Consider the following 25,577-nt stretch of genomic DNA (forward strand, 5'->3'; position numbering starts at 1 on the left):
CGGTGGAGAAAACTGACACTCTTCAGCTGTTGTTAGTTATGTCTAGTAATCTTACCTAGTTCGAGTTACAGACATCATCAAAGACGAATAAAAATATAATTTCATTAGAATTTTCTTTGGATAACCCAAAATTGTATGTTTTTAGAACAAAAGAGACTTCTCCAAAGGGAGGGTCTCATTTCTCTTTTCTTACCTCTTTCGCACTGTGGACCAGTGAATCCATAAACACACGCACAGCGGTTAGGTCCGATACAACGTCCACCATTCTGACACCCATTTTCACAGACAGCTGCACACAAACACAGCAAGAAGCTCATTATATAGTCAATCTCCAAGTACAGGTGACCGCTGAACATCAACAGGTTTGAACTATGCCGGTCCACTCATAAGCAGATTCTTTCTGATAAGCACAGTACAGTGCTGTAAAAGTATTTTCTCTTCCTTAGGCTCCTTAATCACATTTTCTTTTCTCTAGCTTACTTTAAGAACACAGTATGTGATACATATAACATTAAAAAATATCTATTAATCCACAGTTTATGTTATCAGTAGGGCTTCCAAACAAACTATTAGTAGCTAGGTTTCTGGGGATTCAAAAGTTATACACAGATATTCAACTGCGTGGAGGGCTGGCACCCCTAGGCCCTGTGTTGCTCAAAGGTCATCTGTACAGTATAGTGTGGAAATGCAGCCCATAATGGATCTTCCCTCTCAAACACAATCTACAGCTTATAGAAGGCATTTAAATAAATATACATAACGTATATTGAGACAAAAGCCTACACAATTCATGTAAATCACATTGTTAGGTACACATCTGGTAAATTTTTTTTTCTTTTAAACAAAATCACAAGGATTGGCTGGCTCAAATGCTCATACTGTCAGAATGTAACTATTCAATTCGTTATTTGAGTTCTATTACCCCATAATCAATTTTTGCAGGTAAGAAATTAAATATGGGAAAACGTAGGAAAAAGGCGGCAGACTATAGGTAGCAGAGAGACAGGAAAAGAGCGAGGGATGTGATATGGAAAAATAAAGAGGATATGGCAAAAAAGAGAAGAAAAAAGCACCCCCCCCCAAGACAAAAGACCGGGGTGGGTAAATAAGAAAAGGAAAAAAAAACTAACATGAACAGTGGGGGCTGGGGGGAATACCATCAATTCAGCAATGAAACACCAAGAGAGATAACTAATGTGTAGAGTACGTACAGGATATAAAAGGAAAGAAGGAAAAAAAACCTCACTGTGTCGATACAAGAAATATTTTTATTAAAAAATTAACCCAAAATCAAAATTTTTAAGACGAACACAGGCAGCATACACTCTTTCACTCCTTTCCACTTGTCACCAGGGAGACCAGGATTCAGTTCAGGCTCCATGGGCCCCAGGGAGCCAGAACTGACCCTGAGCGGCTCCCCTCCCCCACTGCACCACCCTCAGCAGCCAGAACCACAAAGAGAAGACCACTCTCTAAAGACCATTCTGGACATTCCCTGAAAAATCACTATTCCTACAAACTGCCCTGATGGCAGCTGAATCCAAGAATCATGCCTACTCCGAGAGAAAATACTGGTACTAAGAGCTTGTCTATCAACCCAACCACCTTGTTGAACATAAACACTGTCCTCACAGACGAAGAGGATTATATTCTATGACTTGTGTCCAAAAAATAGAGCTTAAAACATTAAAGCCAAGCGAGGGAGCAAAGCACATCTGTATGCATGTCAAATGAGGTACATACCGAAAAAGGGAAGCTCAATATATAAACTGATATCTAAAAATGCAATAGTGTTCCTATCTCCTTACCACGAATACTGAGCTGGATTACCTATTTTCATCCAGAATGCTTCCAAGTGGCTTCTGTTCTGCTAACAGTACAAAATGAAAACATGCTTTGAAACAAAAGACTTCTTTATCTTAAAGCACCACTGTGCCAGGGGCTTTAAAATTCTTTGTCTGTATCAGGCCTTGCTCAAAAGCAGGAAGGATTCTACGTACATTCGCACAAGTGCATCTCTGGAAGAACCACACCTTTCTGCTTCTTCACTTGTGCCTACACAGCATGTGCAACTCATCCCTGTCCTGAAATATGGGCTGGGCAATAAACTGGATGAACAAATACAGAGGCTAAAGGAAAGGAAATAAAGGTTATGAGAAGCGTGAGAAAGATGGGGGTGGACAGGAATGTGGAAGAAAACAAAAACCTGTCAGAGAAGTCTCAGTGGTGTGGAACTCCACAGAAACAACGGCCAGCCACTTGAACATTGCAAATGTTAAAAACACATACTGCAAAGAGGTAGCCCTTATCTAATGTAATTAATTACGATGCGAGAGACTTACTTTCCATATCATCAAACTGTAAGAAATATAAATGGAAATCACTTTCCCGGACGTGTTCTCTCATGAGATCCATGCTAGCCTTTAACACATGATTGGGAAAAAGCATTCATGATTGACATTCAGGATGCATCCTCGGGGCTAAGTGGAGAAAGGGCTTCTCTCAGGGTTTTCCAAAATAGACTTCCAAATCCCAGGTAGGAGAGGAGGGCTGCATAATCCTTGAGTGTCTCCTGAAGAGCCTGTCCAGGTGTCTAGGTTATACTGACAATGTCTCTCTACTCATTGCTTTTTTTTTTTTTTTGTAGAAAATAGTTAATGTTCATAAAAAAATTAGGTAAGCATACATGGTTTTATTATTTTAAATGATTTAAATATTTAATTTCTCTATTTTAATTTTTAATATGGCAAATATCAGCAGACATACCCCATTTAAACAGAAGATCTTCAGGATCCTCAATAATTTTTTTTTTTAAATGTAAAGAGCTCCCATGAACAAAAAGGATGAGACCCGCTGACAGAGCCATTTGCTTTTATTTCCATTCTTGCCTGAGAGTGAGCTCTTCCAGGACGGAGACCAGAGTTTGCTTGCCTTTGTATCCCCATCATCTACTGTAGAATTTGATCCATCACAGATACTAAAAAAAAAAAAAAAGCCTGCCATACATGAAAGCCTTGCAGCCCTTTTCCCACTATTTTGCAATGCAGAAAAGTCACAGTGAACAGATAAGGAGGTCTGTTGTTTCCAGCACATCCTTATCATGTCATCTTTCTGATTCTCAGATCCCTTGCTGAAAATCAGGTTAATAGATCCTACCTGAGAGGGGCTTGAGGATTAAATAAAATGATGTATAAAACAAAGTGCACAGTGGCTGCACACTGAAAGTGTTTTACAACTTTAATTCTCCTTCTCTTTTATTCTACAGAGTATTTGTACGAAAATAAGATTTGTTCTCCATCGTCCAAAGTTTACAATGAAGAACAAAAACAGCAAAAGAAGTACACAATGCATATAATAGAATAAAAAAATAAAAGAGGTAATTTTCCTTCTTAAGAATGAGTTTTGATGAAAGTTATTTTATGAAGTAGTTTTTCTTGTAACAAAACATAACAGAAATGGAAATTTACATTTCAGCTGGAGTTGGAAAGAAATGTGAATATGCCTAAATTTCTACCATGGAAAGAAGGCTGACCACCAGGAAGAAAGAAATGCTTACACGTGGTGTGGGATAAAGCAAAAGGCAATGGAGAAAAACCCATGCTACATACTCTCCACACCAACTTCCCAGTGATCTTCACACCCAGGCCTATAATTAACCTATTATCTATATAAAAATTCAGTCTACAGGCTCCCAAGTTCGTATCTCCCTCAGCTCTCTCCGAAGATCTTAGCTCATACATCTTTCCAATTGGAGGTCTAACAGACTTTTTAAACTACCAAGTCCAAAACAAAACTCTTGCCATCCTGTGTTTGCAGCTCCGCCTAACCCACGCCCTGCTCAGTCTTCCCATTTCAGGAAATGACATGACCGTTCACTCTGGAGCTCCATCCAAATCCTCCAGTTGTCATCATGGATCTTTGTGTCTGTTTTTCTCCCCCAGCGCACCCACCCCATCAGCACACACTTCCTTCCATAGATTCTACCTCCGAATACAAGTCCAAGACTAGCACTTCCCACATGCTCAATTACGCCAGCACCATGCACCAGCACCAAGAAGCTGCTAACTCGCCTTTCATGTTCTCTCTCACCCTTTCTACGATCCAGTAGCAGTCAGAGTGATTAATTTTTTTAATTTAATCAGATCATATCACTCCACTGTTCAAACTACCTCAGTGGCTCCCCATAATATTTAGAGTCCTGATTTCTTTCCTTGGTGGGTAAGGCCGTCCACCACCAACTCTGAACTCACCTCGCACAATTACCTCCTTTCCTCTCTTTAGGCACATGGGTTTCTTACTATCTACAAAACATGTGAAATCTGTTCCCACCACAGGTCCTGTGAATCTGCTTTTCCCTCTGTCTAGAACACTTTTCCCACTGACCTAAAATGGGATCTTTAGGTCATCTTGTTTGCTCACTGATACACTCCCAATACCTTGCATAGCACGGGGCTCACAGGAGTGACTCAGTAAACACTGCTGAATGAAATGAAAGAGTGCTTTCTAAGGAATGCTTTCCACATTTCTGGGAAGGCAGCTAAGCAGTTTAAATGTTTTTATAATCCTCATTTTAGCAAACATATTTCCAGGACTTTTCTGGATTCACAAGCTGAGAACTGTTACACCTGCTTCCTTACTCTCAGTACTATAATGCTGTCTCTGTGTTGCACAACTTTGCAAGTGTCTTCCTTACACCAGGTCTTGAGCTGATGTGTACGAGGTGTCATACCTTGCACCTTCATATTTGCTGTGAATGAATTTTGCCGGCTACATGATTTGCTTGCACCATATGTTCTATTAACCCTGAGCAAATGTTGGGCAATGATAGTTTTGTCTCATGAGATAGCAAACAAATTTTCATATATGCTGCTCTTCTGATCCAGTGCTTTTTCCTTTCCCTTGACTGAAAAGTGGGGGTGGGGATGGTGGTGGGCATCGGTATGGTTTGGCACAGGGCAGAAGAACATAAAAGCACCTTTACTTTCCATTTCTGTGCAAAGAGCGGGGAAGGGACACTGCAGCTAGAACTCTTTCTCCAGAATCTTCAGGAAAATACATATATACACAGATATGCCCCAGACAGATACAGCAGCTGAATTCAGGCTGACAGTGGCTGGTTTCATGATAGATTTTGAGCAAATACTCTGAAAGATAAGCTGAGGCAAGGCTCTTCCTCCTGTAATTCTAAAGTAATTATGATTTTTCTCCCCCTACACAACAAAAGGTTGAGTTTCAGGAAGGATAATTGTGTTTCTTCGATTGCTACTGAACTCTATAGAAGAGGAATACAATCAGATCTCCTAACACTTCAGTTAGGGTCTAAAAAAGGTGTAAATCTGCTTCCTTATAAATATTGGGTTCACAGTTTTTTGTTTTTTTTTTTTTTAGTGATTATAAACTGGAGTCCATTGTATAAAATTAGGAAAATGCCTAAATATTTGAAGAAAACATAGAAAAAAAATCATCCATGAAAAAAGAAAGTTTGCTACAGTATCTGTTACACTGTTGGCTAGCTCTTTGTTGCTCTTGCCTGGCCAACCCTAGCCCAAAACCCTACACTGGCATCTCCTATTCCTGCAAGAAAACTGGTCTCAATGCACTGTATTCTCTCAAATTCCTTAACGCTCCACTTCCCACACTTGTCAGTCTCAGATTATCTTAACAGCAATAGCCATACCTGCAAGCTGCCTACACAGGGGTCTGTAAACTACGGTCCACAGGTCAGATCTGGCCCACCACCTGTTTTTGTATTGCCCATGAGTTAGGAACAGTTTTCACATTTTTCTATGGTTGGAAAATCAAGAGAAGAATCATATTTTTGTGACACATGGAAATGGTATAAAATTCAAATTTCAGTGCCCAAAAATAAAGTCCTGCTGAAACCCAGCCAAGTTCTTTCATTTACTTATGGTTTATGGTCACTTTTGCACTGTAATAGAAGAGCCAAGTGGTTGTGACAGAAACCACTAAGTCTAAACTATTATCTGGCCTTTACAGAAAAAGGTGGCTGACTGCTGACCTGAACAAAGTATTTTTCTTTAAATTGATTCACCTACTTATTTTCAATTATTTTAAAAGAAAACTCCATAGCATTTATAAAAGGAAAGCTGTATTACCCTAATACCTGGAAGGCAATCTTACTAAGAACAACCACAAGAAGATACCACTTCACATCCATTAGGATGGCTATCTCACTCACACACACAAAAACCAACAAACAAAATAGAAATAAGCATTGGTGAGAATGTGGACAACTTAAAACCCCTGTAGACTGCTGGCAGGAATGTAAAATGGGGCGGCCACTGAGGAAAACAGTAAGGCAGCTCTTAAAATTAAAAACAGAATTAGCACATGATCTAGCAATTCTACTTCTGGGTATGGTACTCAAAAGAACTGAAAGCAGGGACCCAAATGGATGGCTGTGCATCCATATTCACAAGAGCCAAAAGGTGGCAGCACCTCGGGGTGCCTGGGTGGCTCAGTGGGTTAAGTGGCTGCCTTCGGCTCAGCTTGTGATCCCAGGGTCCTGGTTTCAAGTCCTGCATCAGGCTCCCTGCTCAGTGGGGAGTCTGCTTCTCCCTCTCCCTCTTCCTTCTGTGTATGCTTGTGCTCTCTCTCTCTGTCAGATAAATAAATAAAATTTTTAATAAAAGAAAAAAGGTGACAGCACCTCAAGTGTCCATTCATGGATAAACAGATAAAAACAAATTATGGTATGTACACAACATGGAATATTATTCAGCTTTAAAAAGGAAGGAAATTCTAATACATGCTCTAACATGGATGAGCCATGAACACATTATGCTAAGTAAAAATAAACTCATCACAAAAGGACATATGCTGTATGATTCCACCTATCCGAGGTGGCTAGAGCAGTCATATTCATAGAGAGAAAGTAGAATGGTGGTTGCCAGGAGCTGGGTGAGGGAGAAATGGGGAGTCAGTGTTTACTGGGCAGAGTTTCAGTTTTGCAACTCAAAAAAGTTCTGGAGATGGATGGCAGTGGTGATTACACAACAATGTGAATATACTTAATGCCACGTAACTGGACACGTAAAAATGGTTAAAATAGTTAATTTTATGCTTTATGCATACTGAAAACCGTTTTTTTTCAGTTTTTAAAATTCCAACAAAAGTAAGATTAGCTTAAAACAAGGCAGATGTTCTTGCACACCTACTAATTGGTTTTTCTATGTTAAAAAGGTTGACAAGAAGTTCTTAGGGAGACCCTGAAGATTAGCAGTGAATCTAGACCCTGAAATCCAAAGGAAATGAGAAGGCACTTTGTTACTATTTATGATTCAGTGGTCTTTAATGTCATGTCCTTCTACTCATCCACACTTAAAAATATGGGGATTCTTGAAAGAGTCCCACAATTTGGGAAACCCAAACCTCCAGTGTTCTCCAGTGATATGTCATAATCCAAGAGCGACCATCCCCACATCCTTGTTAAAGTTATTTCTTAATTAGTACAGAATATTCTCTAGTAAGTGAAGAGGAGACCTTATTAACTGGATTAAAGTTCCCTCTTTCACAACGAAATATGATGTTTTAAAAATCATTTCAGAGCCCTGCACTGTTTCATTACATAATTAAGTATATATGAGCAAGCGACAATTTAAAAGATTGGCTCTCCTCAGGTTAATTTTGGGATAGCCTAAAGAGAGTGAAATCACAACAATCTTTACCATGTCTTCCGGAAGGTATTCATGTTTTATGGAGCAAGATTTAAAAAAAAAAAAAAGTAAATATTAACTTGTGATATGGGTCAAATCTGAGGAAGTACTAGTGGGATTCAACATCAACACTCTAAAATACAAAAACCTTAAAAGAGAAAAAAAAATCTCCTATGATAAAAATTAGAAATTTAGCTGTAAGGTATGGCTTACTACATAAAGTTATTTTTTTTAATGATCATAGGCTTTACAGGTCCTTCAGTCTTGAGTTGGTATGAAAAACCCAGTAAATCAAATAATTTCTAATAAATGAAGTTCATTCCAATGTTCCTTACGTTGTCCACAGTAAGTTCCAATATATCCCTTCTGACACTGGCAATGGTCATCCGCACAGGTTCCGCCATTCATGCACCTAACGTTGCACTGCTGAACTGCAATGAACAACAACAACAACAACAAAATATAAAACTATTAATCACTGAAATTTTAGTATCTGTGAGTTATAAAACTATACTAAATCTCCAATTCAATGACAAATATATTCGACAGAAATGTTATGACCCACATATATACCTGTGTAAGTGCACACATGCACGTGTCTGTTATAATGTTATTCCGCAGGCATTTAAAATAGATTACACTTTCAGTGTTAAACCAGTATGTGGTGACTGGTAGCATAGTTTCTAGGAGGTGGGAGGCACTTGTGTATCCACTCAGGATGCAGGGGCTGAGTGTCTGCCCTATGGGCTCAGCACCCTGCTATAACGGAAGACTTAGTATCCACCCTCATGCAGCTAACATTCCCATAGAGAGACAGACAAAACACAAGTCAACAAACACTACAATGCCATTAGAGACTGTGACAAGTTCTCCAGAGGAAACTGTGTTGTAAAGGAGAATAGCCTGGAACCAAGGAGGAACCTAGACAGGAGGGAGACAAGACCATTCTGATGTGACACATAGGAAGAGTTCTGAAGGAAGAGAATGAACCAGGCCTAAGAAGTACGGGAGAGGAACCTCACAGGGAGAGGAACCAGCAAATTGAAAGACTCTCAGATGGTGGAGAGTTTCCTCTATTTGAAGAACTGAAAGAGTCATATGATTAGAGTCAGGCTGGGAAGAAAAGATCTTAGAGACGCATCCAGAGGCCAGCCAGGTAATGCAAGGTCTCCCAGACCATGGAAGGGATGGCATTATATCCCAAATGCAAAAGAAGTTATTGAAAGAGTTTAAGAGAGTAAAGTGATGCAATTTGTATTTTTGAAGGATGCCTGTAGCTTCTCTGCAGAGAAGAGATCTGAAGAGGGCAAGAGTGGAAGCCAGAGAAGCCATTGGGAGTTACTACCATAGTCTGGGTAAGAGATGAGGGGAGCTGAACCACAGGCTACCAGTGGTGATGGAAAGGAGAAGATGCATTTGAGATATGTTTTCCAACAGAACCCACAGGTCTTGTTAAAAGAGCTGACATGAGAGAAGGAGGAAGAAAGTAAAGAGAAACAGTTGCTTAGGCACTGGGTAGAGGGCAATGGCATTTGCTGAAGCAAGAGAAACTGGAAGAAGTAGACTGTGGGCAACAATGAATCAAATTCCCTGCTACCAAGTTTCAGAGGTGTACTGGGTGCATTCCAGTGGAGATGTAGAATAGGAAATGGAACCTGTGAATAGGAGGCTCAATGGAGGGATCGATTCTGGAGACAATTACCGTGAGTTAGCAACATATTGGTAGTAGTGAAGCATATATGCAAATGAGTTCACCCAGGGAGGCCAGACTGTTGAGAACCCCAAACCCTGAACTGAAGTCTAATGAAGAAGATGCAGACAGGAGACTAAAAAAATAATAATCAAGAAAAGGAACACTGTGGCCACGGACACTGCACAAGTGGAGGGAAAAGAATATTTCATAAAGAGGGCAAATAATGGTGCTCAATGCTTTGGGGTCATTCCAGGATAAGGACTGGAAAAGAGAGAAACATTCCTGATGAAAAGGGGGTACTACCCAAGGCCATGGCAATTCAGGGATTCCCTATGAAGTTATATACCATAAACTGAGGGGTAGGCCAGTGAATATTTAGCTGCTCAGGAGGAGGATTAAGAAGTTGAACTGTAAAATTTCTCCAGGATTTTTTTTTCCTGAAGGCATAGATGAGTAAACTAAGACAATGGATTAATGAAAATATAGGTAAGAATATCTTCCAGGCAGTCAAACCAGAAAGGTTCCTGAAAGCACTGGAGGAAATCTGCTAATCAGGGTAGTCAAGAAAGCCTGGATGAATTGTGAAGAAGAACTTTAAAACGCTGAGAAAATGACACATTATTTCTCAAAGAAAATATAACTAGAAGTTTTTACACAAAAGTTTCATCAGAAGGCAATGACATTGGTCATTTAAGTCTTGAATCTTCAATTTCTGAGTCAGACACATTCTCTACTACCTCTTCTGAGAGAAATTTGGAGAGATAAATGTTAAAAATAAAACGTCACTCTGGCTTGAGGCAGATTTAAAATTTTATTTAATTACTGAACAATTAAAATAAACAGTATCTGCTTCCACCTTGTTATAATATTATCTTAAACACATGGCCTAAAAGATTAATCTTGAAGACCTGACAATCCTGAATTGGGTCATGAATAACACAATTCTAGTCCACTGTTGTGATCTTATAGGACCGCCGAGAGTTAGTACATGTAAAGCAAAGTGAGCTAATATATGTTAAGCATCTGGTCAGTATATAATATTCGTTGTCAACCCAATCCTCTTATCTTTCTCCTTTAGTTCACCCACGAAACAGGCCATGAACTACGGGATTATGCAAAGGCAATAAATAGAGCTCGGGTTGGAGCCTATAGGTTTAGCCATCAGAATACATGGATTCAGATCTATGTTACCCTGGGCAAGTTACTAAATTCACATGTGCCAAACTCCTTTCTCTGTAAAATGGGATAATAATAGTACCTCATAGTTTTCATGTGAAGATAAAATAAAATGCTATAGTCAAAAACATAAAACAGTGTCTGGCACAGAATAAAAACCCAGTAAGTTACAGTTCTTATTCACAAAGAACTTCTTTTCCACTGAATCGGGGCACTTTTACTGCAGAGACACGTAGGCTTCTGCACCAGAATTAAACCATTCTGCTTAATAAAAAATCACTCCCCCTTTAGTTGTTGGTGGCAACAATTAAGTCACTGAAGATTTTTACTCCAAAGATTAATACAGATCTAGTTAATGATAGGAAAATAATCATCGATGCATATCCTTGTTGAAAAGGACATTTGGTATTTATTCACAAGCTTCAGAACAATGCAGTAGTAAGGTCACATCTAAGAAACATACTTGATTTTGATCCACAGGTTGGTGATATTTGGCCGCTGGAACAAGTACACATGTAGGCACGCGAACAAAATCCATCTCCACAACTATTTCTACAAATTGCTGTAGAAGCACAATAGGAAAGTGAAGGAATAATTAGGTAATAACCACAGTTTACAAAACAAGAAAGCTGCAGTCAACAACAATAAACCTGAAAAACTAAGATAAAAAATCTGATTTCAGATATGCAGCAAAATTACCCATTGTAGACATGAGACTAAGTCTCACAAATATCCTTATGATAATGTGCAAACAAATGAAACTACTTCAAGTTCCATAATCCCTTAACTCTCCTATCAATACAGGTCATGTTTTCCATTCAAGGCAGAGTGTTTATACACAGAATTTACCACAAGATGACAGTCTGGGTCATAGGAAGCCGGAAGGATTGAGGAAACCCAGAGGTCCTGCATACCCTCAGAAAACATAGCCCCACTGTGGAAAAGACGTTCACAAGACATAGAAAATATAAAATGGGCTGAGCCAGAGACTCCAAACCCTAACCAGTTGGCCAAGCCCCAGGGGTTCCATGCACATTTCCTTTCCAGCTGGTATCTGACCTGCCCCATCATCAATCTTTGTTCTCCTTATAAATCCCTCTCTCCTTCCTCCTGCCTTTCTTCTCCCATGCTATCACCACAACCTAGCCTATTCCTGCTGGTCAGAAAAGCTGCTGCAACATTTTGATGGAAGGAGAGTCAAAGCCTCCTGCAGCTGTGACCTCCAAAGTATGAGGGTCATCACAGCGAAGAATGTTAGGCTCACTGACACAGCACATACCGTGGATCCTCAAAATCATTAGCAGAGTGCCTTCAAATGGGAAGTCTCTCCCATAATTAGAGTCAGTTCACTTAAGAGCTGAGACATTCATCTCTATACCCACAACTGAATTCTTTATTTGTGCACAAAGCCTATGTGCTTTAATGCTCCACGCCTGGATCCGTGAGGACAAGGGGGTGTCTGGGAACATTCTCAAACTAGCTATAAACATCATGCAAATGTGCACGTGTCTTTTGCTAGACAGAGGTCTCACAATTTTCAAAGAGATCGGAGACCCCCAATAATGTAAAGGGCGTGTTGTATAGAAGTAAGCTAACTCAGGGCGCCTGAGTGGCTCAGTAGGTTAAGCATCTGCCTTCAGCTTAGGTCATGATCCCCCAGTCCTGCCTCTGGCTCCCTGCTCAGCAGGGAGTCTGCTTCTTGCTCTCCTTCTGCTCCTCCCTCTGCTTATTCTCTCTCTCACTCGCTCACTCTCTCAGATAAATAAAATCTTAACAGCAACAAAAAAACCACAGAAGTGAGCTCAGTCATTGTTTTTCTTCCCCAAACTGCCATTTGACATCCATGTAATATGACCAGCATCTCCATTAGCACTCCTTATAAATAAAAATGTCATAGATCCTAGTGTGAAGATAGAAAACTAGTTTTAGGCAAGAACATGGTTCCTGCCATGGAGTTGACTACTAATTTTTAAAATGTGCTACAGTTTCAGATCACGAATAATGTTCCAATGACACATGTCCACTAAAATACTGTTTTATTTCAAAGCTCCCTCACCCCCAGCAGGCCGCCATTTAGTCAAGGCTTAGGTGATCTACAGTGCCCCTACCCAGGTCCTAAACCCAAGGAAGGACTCATGGCTGGAGACTGGTCATCCTCAGACAACAGATCCCAGTCAGGAGCACAGGTGTGAGCTCGATGCCTGTGAGCCTGTGAGAAGCGAGAGTGTGCAGGCCCTTTCTCCTCACACTCATCTCAAACTATGAGATGCCTCACCTCACCTAACTACTTGTCCCTCCCACCATCATGAAAACCATGAGACCCAGAAATAACAGAAGGAGAGGGAAGGAAGACATGGGTGTTAGGGTTTCTCCGATGCTGGGAGTAGATGCACTGTACAGTGAGGAGTACATAGGATGAAAAAGGTCTGATGCTCAGTTCCTGCTGTGCCATGGCCCCCTTACAAACTTACAAAAAGACCACACAGCTTCTCTGGGTTTTGTTTTCTTCTTCGTAAAATAAAACAAAGGGATTATCGTGGGAGTATTCTGATGTCTTTTTAGGTTCAAATGCTATGATTTCAGGCCAACCCTTTCCCATTCCACTGACCAAAATGCATTTCATAGCAAAATTTCACAAATAAATTAATAAACTTTCCCACAGCTTCAAGTTCTAACAACGTTAGGAAGAAACAAATGAAAAGTGAGAAAGTCAATTCCATTTTTTTTTTGGAAACAAATATTTGCAAGTTCAGAAGTACTTCAATGATCTTTGCAGGCCACAGCTAAGAACGCTAACAACAAACACAGAAACTCAAATCAAAATGCATTAGGTTTCCAGTAGTTTGAGAAATGCATTTTTCTCTTATTATCTTCACCTCTTCATGAAGCCTGGTCAACACCAAACAGATTAAAATTCTAGAAAGTAATCATTTTTAATATCCTTCTATCAAGAAAAAATGTTGATGTATAAATGAAATAATCAATCTTTGGTCCTCGTATTCGATTTGTATTTTACTTCTCTCTTTTTGTAAGTTGCCTCAGAGCTTTGCCTTTTGCTAAATGGTGGAAATTCAATAAATATAATAAATAACTTATTATCACCAAGAAATCCTAGAATAAAAATTCTTGATTTTGACTTGATAATGCTTTCAATTTGGTTATTACCTCCATATATTATCATTTTAAATGTCAAAAATAATTGCACTACTAAATTTAACAGAAAATACTAAAATTCAAAATTTATGTGAGATCCATACAAGAGAATAAAAAAAGCATTACATTCTTCCTCTATTTTATGCACTATTTTATACTCTTGGGTATTTGAATTACTTTTTTAATATGCTAATATTTTTGTAGATAACTCTAAGTGCTTAATATATATAAATGATATGTATATGTATATATATATATGTTTCTTGGAGATACAAAGATAACTTCAAAATTTGTGCTTTTTAGAGATTTATGATGCATGTAATTTCCAATGTATTTCACAGGTATCCAAATATTTCAAGTAGTAGAAATGCAGGCTACAATAGTCGCAGTTGCTCTGAGATTTCCAAAGCTGTTCTTCTAAACAAGTAAAGAGCACAATGTTACTGAAAAACTGTAAGTATTTAAAGCAGACACTCAGAGGGATATATATATATACACACACACACACACACGTACCTATATATTTCTACATCAAATATTCTGGAAGGCTCTGTTCTCTGGAATTCCCATTCCACACCGATCCAATAAAATCTGACTTTACAGATTTTCAACACATACCATAAACTGATCCCTTCTTCTCGGCTGCTCTCCAACTCAATAATGGCAGTCCCATTCATTACATTCAGTGAGTCAGACTTTCCGCAGTGCCTAAGTCATCCCAGCTAGTATGGCAGGTGTGTGGTGAGTGACATTAGCTGTTATAGGATTCTAGGAACCATGTTAAATTTAAAGCAGGCAAAGTAATGCCCTACTGGCCTGAAAGAGTAAATACACCCTCCATATATGCCTCACATCGATGATTTCTGTGTTGGGGAAAAAAGAATGCAATACCTTTTCTTTCTTTTTAATAAAGGTTTCTCATCAGAGGATTTATATAAAATATTCATGAATCACTTTACACATTTTTTCCCATTTTTGCCTGCCTACTGGAAATTGTGGGACTTTTAGGGTAGAAAAAATTATAAGAAACAAAAGTCTTCACAACACATGAGACTTCACTCCTTTTTGAAAGCTGCAGTGAAATAACACGAAAGGTCTATCGCAAACCCACAAAACCAATAAATATAGAGTCGGAAATGCCACTACATCCTTATTATCCCTTGGCTAGTGTGGCTTGCCCTTTTCCTCTGTTCACAGTTGCCTAATTATCTTTTCCCTGGAGAACATGAAGGTCAATCTAAAGTCAAGATTGGCTCAAAATGAATGTGCTGTCTATGATACCTGGCTCTCCTCTCGACAAGACAAATGTGACTGCTAGATAAATACACAGGAGAAGGCTGGTCACACTTCAACTCACGGATTCACAGGCATGTGAAATAAGACATCCCACGGTCCATCACTATGAGGCTAGTAACTAATGAATTCTCCAGTTAGAACCTGGGAGAGCTAGGTACACAATTTGTAAACTAAATAAAAGAATAAAACTTTGAAGGTCAGAGATGCAGAACTTTGGAAGCTCTAAGCTTCACACTTTGGAAATCTACAGTACACTATGGGATGTGGGGCCTGTAAATCCTAAATTTAAATACCTTTTAAAAAAATAAAAAGGTCAAGCCATTTGGGAAGAGTTCTTTTAAAAAATTTTGTTGACCTGGGTCAGCTGTAACTCCCTATGGGAGTTCCTTTCATATCTACGTTATGTGGCTGTTGAGATGAAACCAGAGATAATAAAGTGGTTTTGTACAAAGGCCTAAGAAAGCTTGATCTTCAAAAGGCCTAAACCTCATGCAGTCAAAAGCCAGATAATTTACATAATCACATTGTGGTCTTATCTGGACTCCTTTAGGAAAAAGTGGTTTTGAGTTATCTAGGGAATTGCTGTACTCCCCCCTTCAGTTTGTATTAATAGACACAGAAAGATAAAACTTCCAAGTATCTTTGAAACCTTTATCATTATTGCCCTTCAACAGAGTCTAGAAGCGAAGTCGAAACTGATGTAAACCGGCTGCTTCTTCCCCAACACTCAAACGGGGCCACGTCCCTAACTATCACTGCTTTGTGGCCACTGGCTTCTAAAAGCAACTCTGTGTCCGGGACAACTGAATCCAAGAACTCAGCCCTGACATGGGGTCAAGCGCGCTGCCCAAACTGGGATCCCAATCAAGCACTCACGGACAATGCATTGGTTTCCTCCAGGAAGCGTCTTCCATCCCGGGCAACAGTAGGAGTGGAACCTGGATCCGCACACGTTGGGCCTGCGATGGACAAGCGAGGTCACACACACGCAGGGAAGTTGTATGGTAACACATTAGCGGTTTTCCCAGGCAAAAACCCTGAGCGAAAAGATTTCGGGACAACAAACAAACCAAAACTGCACTTCAAATTCTTGGGGCTCGGTGCACAGACATGGAAGTAAATGGGCTGGAATGGGGGAGGGTCGGAAACGTCTAAACCTTACTATTCATCTGCCCTCCCTTACTGCCTTTTTTAAAGGGCGAAAAGAAACATGGAAACATATAATTTCCTACTACTCTAGCCTCCGGATGCAGAGAACAAAGGGAACACTCTGTTTCAAAAATCCTTGCCCTCGTCCCCAAATCCGTCCCTCCTTAATCCACTTTGGCCCCGACGTGTCAAAGAACGCGCGTCGGAAGGTGAAGCGCTGGAGTTTGATGATTAGAGCGAACCGTAAGCCCCGCAATCGTTCTCAAACAAAAGGCTCAAGAGTGCGCCCCCGACGGGGGGGGGGGGGGAGCAGGCAGGCTCCACCAGCCCCGACGCGGACTGGACTCAAGCCCGCCCTCCGCCCGACACTGGGAACCTGTTCCCGCACCGCAGGCAGAGCCTGCGCTCTACCAACCGCACCCGGGGGCCTTCGACCCAACCCCCCGAGGGAGGGCTTTTTGCCGGCTGAGCTGCGGAGGAAAAGGGGGAGGCGCTCCTGGGAGTCCTCTGGATTCTGGTGGAGGGGGCCCCGGGTCTAGCCGCCAGAACTAGTTTCAGGGAGGGGTGGGATGGAAAGCTGCCAAGCGTAGGTTCCCCCCGGCCTCCTGCCCACCTACCCTCGGAGCACGTCCTGCTGTCCTCGCCTGCGGACGCGGCTGGCTGCGGCGGCGCCCTCCTCACGGTACTCGGGCACAGCGAACCCTCCTTCAGAGCCCGCCGCCGCGGGCCGGACCTGTTGCGGCGGCGGCTGGGGCCGGGGAGGCTTGGGCGGTGGAGGCTGGGGCTGGCCAGCCGTGCCCTGCGCCCAGAGCGCCACGCAGCCCAGCCACACGAAGTAGGGCTGGAGACACAGCCGCCGCCGTCTCCCCATCGCGGGCGCCGAGAGCGCGCGGACCAGGGTCCGCGGAGGGGGGAGTGCTGGGAGACAAAATCTGAGCGGCCTGAAAAAAAAGTCAGGGTCTAACAAGCCCTCCGTCGGCTCCGGAGACTCCCTGGGGCTCGGGCTCCCTGCAGTAGCGGGAGCCCCGGACCGAGCGCCGGCCCCCGGGCTGCCGGCGGGACGCGGGCTCTAGCGCAGTGGGCGGCGAGGCACGGCGGCGGTGCGGCCGGCAGCCCCGCGCGGTCCACGTTGCATCCCCCGGGCCACGGCCCCGAGCGACTCCAGGACCGCCAGCGGGCGGGGGCGGGAAATTACAAAAGTAACCCGAGCAGCCGCGGCGTAAAGTTACAAAGAAAGCGGACCTCAAAAGAAAAAAAGGGCCTGCACGCAGCGCCTCGGCGGATTCCCGTGCGCTCCGGGAACAGATCTTGGAAAGCTGCGAAATTCACCAGAAAGAAGCCGGCAAACAAAAGTCGTCCCTCAAAGAGAAAGAGGGTCTCCTCCCGGCTCGCCTGGAGTCCCGCGGGGCAGCGACGCGCCGGCGGCGGCTGAGCAGCCGAGCTGAGGTGTGCGGGGCCAGGGCGAGCCGCCGGTGAGAGGGAGGGCAGGAGGCTGGACGCCGGGGAAGATGCGGCGGGCGAGGGCGCGGCGCGGGGGTTTTGAGGCCCGGCGGGGCGTGGGGCGGGCCGGCGGGCGGCGGCTGTCAGTGGGGGCTGGAGCGCAACCGTCCACACGTGGAGCGCAGCCCCGACCCAGGGGCCGACGCAGAGTGGGCGGAGACAGAGTTAAGGGGCGAACGGGTGGGGAGGAACAAGGGGAGCTAGGGGCTGGGGGAGGGGAAGAGGAAGGAAGGGGGTAGGGTGAAGGGAGGGGAGAGGACTGAGTTTGGGGAGAAGGGGGGCAAGCCTGAGAGGAAGACCAGGGCTGGAAGAGGGACTTAGAAGGAGGGATTGGCGAGCCTGGGTGCGAGAGGAAATGAGCGGGGGATGGGGGCGAGGTTAGAGCGAGGAGAGAAATGGGAAAGGGGAGGGGGGGCCAGGGGCCTGGGGGCCGGCTGGAGGGGGCCAGGCGTTAGTCGGCTTTGCTTCCCGTCCCCCTCAATTGGCCGCTAGCTCTGTTTTGACTGTACAAAGCGAGTAGACGACGGGGGAGGGGGCGGTTAGGGACCGGATTTGGGAAAGGAGGCAGCAGCCCCTTCCCCTCCCCCTCTGCCCTCGCCGGGCCGCGGACCAGGGACGAGGGTCTCTAAAGGCTCTTGGCTCGGCTGGACCCGCAGCTGAACTTCCCCTTGTCGGGCAGAGGCCACAGGGTTGAGGAGGAGAACGGGTACTCCCGCGAGGACCCAGACCCAGACCCGGGGTGGGGGAATTCGCAGCCAAGTAGGAATAGAGACTCGCGCGGGACTTGGCTGCAACCTCAATCCAAGGAGGCCCGGCCCTCTCCATCGCCCTCCTACCCCCACCTTCCCCCCCCCCCCGGATAGGCGTCAGTCTGTGGGACCCGAACAGCGGCTGGGCGTTTCCAGATTGAAATGCGCCCTCCACCTCCAAGAGGGAGCTCACGCTGCCGCGGTGGGCCTCGGCTGCATGCCGGCGCCGTGGTCCCCGGGAGTGCGCGCAGTGGGTGTGCTCCGGATTGACCCCTGGGAGAGCTCTGCCGGGGTTTGCAGCCAGAGAGGAGTTAGAGCCCCTGGTGGCGGGGGTGTGGTGGGGTGGGGCAAGGGTAGGGGGGAACCACAGAGCTGGTAAATGGGTCTTGGGGCATAGCCTTGGTTCCTGGCTTGGACTCCTCATTAATGATTAAGCCCTAGCGATTGGTGCATCCAGGCCGGCGACCTGCCCTCTGAACCCTTAGAACTGCCTCTGCGTTCACCAGCCTCTGGGGTCTTCCTTTGTGGCCCTGCTTTCATGAGGTCTCTGTAAAGCCCTAGTCGTTTCTTAACCCATGGCACTGCATAATTAAAAATCAAACATTCCTGAAAACTGAAAACTAAGGCTAACTATCCAAACACAGTTTAGGAAACAGTACAAGAGAGCAATGTCTGGATTATTCAGGCCTAGGGAACTTCACTTTAAGGGGATATATATCCCCCCGCCTGAATTGCCCAGATGTGCTATTTGGCCGCCAAAATTCTCTGAGAATTGGCATAACTCCCTTCTCTATTTTCCAAATGTAGTCAAAGAGTCTGACTTACAATATTCTCATAAATCCTTAAAAAAAGGTAGGAGTCACATAATTTCATGGGAGACACCAATTTGTACAAATTCAAAGAAATTAAAGACAGTAGTAGAGGTATTTGTCAGGCACTGTGCTTCAAACAAATGAAACCATTTTAACTAAAGGAACTAAATAAAGTAACTATCTCCTGGCTGAAGGTCGTGTCTTAATTATACTCTTTAAAACATTTAACCTTGTTAAATGGATTTTTGTTAATACTTACATGGCTTCAGGGTTCATTCCTGTCTGTCACATAAAATCCAAATGCTCTAAAATTGCATATACATGTATCCTTTGACTCAACAATTCAACTTTCAGAAATCTATTTAAAAGATATGCAGGCAAAAGAAATGATGAATGCATTCATCTGTTCATTGCAGCACTGTTTGTAATAGCAAAATATTAGAAACACAAATGTCCCATCAGTAAGAAAATGTTTGAATGTAGTTTAATACATTCAATGAAATACTATGTAGCTGTAAAAATTGAATGGGGATCTCTGTCCAGTCCTATGGAGTTAATCTCTTGATTATGCAATTCGGTGGGGAGGGGAGCCAAAGTACAGAGAGAAATAGGCAAATCCATTGAGATAAGAAGAATACAGGTTATCAATGTCTGGGGTGGGGAGTTGGGAGAAGGGAATGAGGAATTATTGTTTAATCGGTACAGAATTTCTACAGAATGATGAAAAATGTTCTGAAAATTGTGATAATGGTTGCACAACATTATGCATGTACTTAATGCCCCTGAGTTGTATACTTAAGTATGGCTAAAATGGTCATGTTATGGTATGCATATTTTACCAAAATAAAAAAAAAATTAGTACAAGGTGTAGGGTCTTGTTTATTGTATGCGACTTGATAGTGTGTGGCTGTGGGTGCATTTTTAAAAATAGAAGTGTAAACCAAATCTAATAAAAATGATTATCTTAGGGAAGGAAGAAGATAATGAAGAAGAGACAATAATGGAAGATAGATGTTTGTAAATATGCCTTGGTTTATAGTTCTAACTTTGGGACCATGTATATATTTTATATAATTAAAGACAAAGTTAAATTTAGAAAGAACAACACCTAGGGGCACCTGGTTGGCTCAGTCAGTTAAGCAACTGACTCTTGATTTCAACTCAGGTCATGATCTCGGGTTGTGAGATGGAACCCCACCCCACGTCAGGTCGGGCTCCACACTCAGTGTGGTGTCTGCTTGGGATTCTCTCTCTCCTTCTGCCCCAACCCCCACTTCATGCATGTTCTCTCTTTCTCTCTCCCTCACTTTCTCCCTCTCTCAAAATAAATTTAAAAAATCTTAAATAAAAAGAAAGAGCAATGCCTAAAAATTTAGAACTAAAACAAATGAACCTATTTATCACACTGGTGGCATAAACAGAGGGAATAATTATTTAAGGTGTTAACACAATATTTGAAATGCACATCTTTAGAAAGATATAATCTAAGGATGAAATGAACCAAATTCAAGAAATTGCATTCAAAGGTGGTAATATGAGAGAGGGAGAGAGAGAAAGATAGAGGGAGAAAAATATTAGAAATGATTTCAGCATAAGAGAATGGAGATACATAAAATAAAAATAAAAATGTTGTAAACTTAAATTGAACCATAAAATGCCAATATGAAATTAGAACTTATCTTTATCTTTCAAAAAATATGCGTTTCCTGATCCTACACATTGAAAAGACCTGAAAGTAGGGAAAACCCAATAACAATAAACACCCTTTGTGCCCAGATTATGGTTCCTAAACAACAGTAAAAGGAATGAGAGCTCCTTGGTTAAGAGTCTGATTTCAGGTTTGGGGCATGATATATGTAAGATATGTTAAATCTAAACTATCTATCTTTTCATACTTGAAAGCAAGGAATTTATCACTTTGGGGATCATATCAAAAGAAAACTGAAGCTAACATGAAAAAGATCCCACCGACCAAGGATGGGAAAATTTGAGCATCAAAAAGAAAAATGACCACAAAAGATTGAAATATATGAAATACAGAAATATTTAAGAGTTCCAAATGATATCCCAAATGAAAATTAATTGGTCCCTTCTAGAGGTTATTAGGCACAGCTTATTTTAGAAATATTGATAAATAAAATAATCATGTATTCTGCCTTAGCTGGAGAGACTTAAAGGAAATATTTCTTTTTAAAAAATTATAGTTGTAAACACAGGAATGATAGAAAAATCACAACTTTGCAAACTGTAATGAAATAATGGATCTGAGGAACAGTTGTCAATGACTGCTAAAACCATTAAGTCAGGCATTCCTACCTGGAGTCTGTTTTCTCCCCACTGGACATCTGGCGATATCTGGAGATATTTTTTGTTGTCACAACAAAATGGCATGTGGGGGTGCTGGAGGGTCAAGTGTACCAGGGATGCTGCTAAATATCCTACAATGCACAAAACAGTTCCCCATAACAAGTATTATCTGGTCTAAGATATCCATTTATATGAGAAACTCTATGTTAGGTGAACAATCAAGGGGGAATCTTTTAATAAAAGATTTAAGCTGTTACAATCAAAACCTACGGGTTAATTGTTAAGTTCTGAAAAACAGGACAACCGGACATTATGTGTCTATTCAAGTGGTGCAATAGGAGACACAAAGAACCACCCATAAAATATCTTTGCCAAAAAATGTAACCTGAATTATGTAGTCATAATTTTACATTTAACTTCCAGTTATTAGAAACTGTAGAGGGTAGTGAAACATGTTAAAATATACTGCAAGAATACAGTCAACGAGATCTAGAATGTGGGAAATACCACAGGACCAATTTTGTTCAAATAAATGACGTGGGAGAGAAAAGAGAGGGGAACTGTTCTGGTCCGACAACCAAATGCAAAGGTTGCACCTTATCTGGGATTTTTATTTTAACATGGGTCTAAAATGACATTTTTGAGACAATATGGGGGATTGAAAGCTGATTATTACATGTTAAAGATTTATTTTCAATTTGGGAGGGGTGTGACAATGATATCATGATTATATTATTTAATCTATTTTCCTATATTTACCAAAATCTTAATGGATGAAATGATATGATGCCTGGGGTTTGATTTACAATACCGCAGGAGAAATAAAGGCAGAGTTCTGAAAAGATGGAGTAGATATACTTTCCTCTATTCCTTTTGCTAAGTATACTTAGCTAAATGTCCTGAACATTGTATATGGAAAAAGGAGACTCTAAATAGTGGAAGGAAGACAGCAGACTGGCTGGGCCCCAGGACCTGAGGAGTGACATGGAAGTGATTTCCTTGATTTTTTGTTTTGCCTCATATATCCTGGACTGATTGCTGAAGAAGCTGGAAACCTGGAAATGCCAACTGGCACAGACCAAAAAAAGCCTCGGAGAAAAGCCTGCACTTTCTAGCCAAAGGTCAGGAAAAGAATGCAGTAGCAAGACAGAAAACTTATAGACAATAACTGCTCTACAACTAGCCAAACATTACAGTGGACATTTGGTGATATCTGAAGACATTTTTTATTCTGATCACCCGCGCACCAGCAAAGGCCAAATGTTGAGTTTAAGCTTCATCCTCACCAGGCTATAAAAAGGTGTTCCTCCCCTACTCTCACAGTACTGTCCGAGAAGTTCAGATAGTGAACCACTTCCTGTGACACCCCCCAATGGTGCAATGGAGAAGCGGGACTTCCACTTCTACCTAACAGTAATGAACTGTCCCGTCCACTGGTATCAGAGGATCCAGCAAGTAGAGGGTCAGGACTTTTATTATTGCCCATCCCCACGGTGTCATGAGAAGCCACAAAGAGCCACATAAAGAGTAGGAATGAAGCACAGGTCTCCCTCCCAGCCAGAGTGGTACAGCAGTGGTTTAGTGGGAAGCAAGTCCTCCCACCCCTCACTAACAATCACAAAATGCTCCTCACATCCCAAGTGTGTCAACAGAGGAAGAACTTGGACTCCACCTCCACTCTTCCTCTATTGTCTGTGCAGTATCAGATGAAGCTGTTAAAACACAATTTAATATGATCCAAAGTTTGTAACATAACACCCAAAATGTCCAGGATTCAAATGAAAACTGTTCATCATGCCAAGAACTAGGAAACTTTCAAACAAAAAAGAAAATTAATACTCACCAATCCTGAGATGACACAGGTGTTAGAATTATCTGACAATGGGTTTAAAGCAGCCATGATAAAAATGTTTCAGTGAGCATTTGGGAACATGCTTGAGACAAAGGAAAAAAGAATAGAAAGCCTCAGCAAAGAAGTAGAAGGTATGAGGAAGAACTAAATAGAAGTCTTAGAAGTGAAAAACACAATAATCAAAATTAAAAAGCTTAATGGTTGGAGTTATCAGCAAAATGGAGAGGACAGAGGAAATAATCAACAAACTTGAAAATAGAGTAATAGGAATTACCCAACAAATGCAAAGAGAAAATAGAATGAAAAAACAAACCAACAACCAGAGTTTCAGGGACCTGTGAGACTAACAAAAAAATCTAGGCACGCCTGGGTGGCTCAGTCAGTTAAGCATCTGATTTTTGATTTCAACTCAGGTCATGATCTCAGGGTCCTGGTATTGAGCTCTGAGTCAGGCTCCATGCTGGGTATGGAGCCTGCTTAAGATTCTCTCTCTCCCTCTCCCTCTGCCCATCCTCCCATCTCTTTCTGTAAGATAAATAAATCTTAAAAAAAAAAAAATCTAACATTTGGTCATCAGAATCTCAGAAGCAGAGAAAGAGAGTAGAGCTGCTGAACAACTATTTGAAGAAAAATGGCTGAAAATCTGCCAAATTTAGCAAAAGACAAACAGTTTCAAGAAGCTAAGGGAATCCCAAACAGTATAATCCCAAAGGAATCTACATCAAGATTCAGCACAAACTTATGAAAATTAAAGACAAAGAAAGCAGCAAGAGAAATGACACCTTACTGGTAGGGGGAAATAATTCAAATGACAGCAGATTTCTCATCAGAAGTCATGGAGGCCAGAAGGAATTGTCACACATTTCTCAAGTGCTGGAAAAAAAAAAAGAATTGTCAATATAAAATTCTATCCCCAGAGAAAATATCCTTCAGGAATGAAGGGGAAATAAAGATATTCTCAGATAAGGAAAGAAAGAAGATTTGTCTCCAGCAGATTCTACACTAAACTAATTGCTGAAGAAAAATCTCTAAAAAAAAAAAAATAAATAATAATAATAATAAAGAAAAATCTCTAAACAGAGAGGAAATGATACCAGAAGGGATCTTGAAATATCAGAAAGGAGGAAAGAAGTATACTTGATGGTTAAAGCAAAAATGTTAATATTGTCTCGGGTGCTCCTCAATGTATGTAGAGGAAATATTTATGACAATGGCTCATAAAGGTTGGTAAAGTTTCTAAACTAGTAAAATGTTGATACAAGTAGACTATGTTAAGTTAAAGGGGTAGCACAGGGAGATCTTTGTGGTGAGGGACTAGTTCTCTAATTGATTCCTGGTATTTTCCCAAATGCACACATGTGATAAAATGGCATAGAACTACATACATACATTGTACCAATGTCAATATCCTGGGTTTTATATTGTACTATAGCTGCATAAGAAGTAATTATTAGAGAAAACTGGGTGAAGAGTTAATAGGACCACTCTGTACTTTCTTTGCAACTGTCTGTTAATCTATATTTTAAAATAAATTATAATATCATTGGGAAAAACAAGGGTTTTTGTATTTTACTATTTCACTCATTCTTCCCTATCTCCTATCAGTGTCATATTGAGAAATTTTGTTACATGGGACTGAAAAAAAGAGGCTAATTGATGAAATGAAATGGCAAAGTGTTAATCATTGTTAAAGCTGTGTGTACACCTCTCTATCCTTAATTGACAGATCCAGCAGGCAGAAAACCAGTGAGGACATAGTTGAACTGAACAGCATCAACCAATTAATTGAATCTAGGTGACATCTGGAATACTTCATCTAAAAACAGCAGAATACACATTCTTCTCGAGCTCCCCCAGAATATTTACTATGATAGACCACTTTCTGGGCCATAAAACACACCTTAACAAAATTCAGGAGAATGGAAATCATACTAAGTATGTTCTCAAATCACAAAGGAATTAAATCATACACCAATAACAGAAAGACAGCTAGAAAATCCCAAAATATTTGGATGTTAAAGAACACATTTCAAAATAACACACATGTCAAAAAAGAAATATCAAGGGAAATTAAAGAATATTTTGAACAACCTGAAAATGAAAATATAGGTCATCAAAATCTGTAGGATGCAGTGAACATAGCGTTTAGAGGGAAATTTACAGCATTGGATGCATACATCAGAAAAAAGAAAGACCTAACATTGATGTTCTAAG

General features: G+C 41.6%; 1 protein-coding gene across 1 annotated transcript in view; it reads right to left on the reverse strand.

Moving 5' to 3' along the window:
• Positions 1-17,061, reverse strand: part of FBN2 (fibrillin 2) — a 262,634-nt gene extending 245,573 nt beyond the window's left edge. The window contains exons 1-5 of the mRNA XM_027606724.2: positions 16,761-17,061; positions 15,871-15,953; positions 11,009-11,107; positions 8,012-8,107; positions 194-289 (exon numbers count right to left, since the gene is read on the reverse strand). Coding sequence (XP_027462525.2) covers positions 194-289; positions 8,012-8,107; positions 11,009-11,107; positions 15,871-15,953; positions 16,761-17,014 — 628 coding nt within the window. The 5' untranslated portion in view covers positions 17,015-17,061. The remainder of the gene's footprint in view (positions 1-193; positions 290-8,011; positions 8,108-11,008; positions 11,108-15,870; positions 15,954-16,760) is intronic.
• Positions 17,062-25,577: the final 8,516 nt, after the last annotated feature.

This window comes from Zalophus californianus, chromosome 5 (assembly GCF_009762305.2).
Source record: "Zalophus californianus isolate mZalCal1 chromosome 5, mZalCal1.pri.v2, whole genome shotgun sequence".
NCBI classification, from domain to species: domain Eukaryota; kingdom Metazoa; phylum Chordata; class Mammalia; order Carnivora; family Otariidae; genus Zalophus; species Zalophus californianus.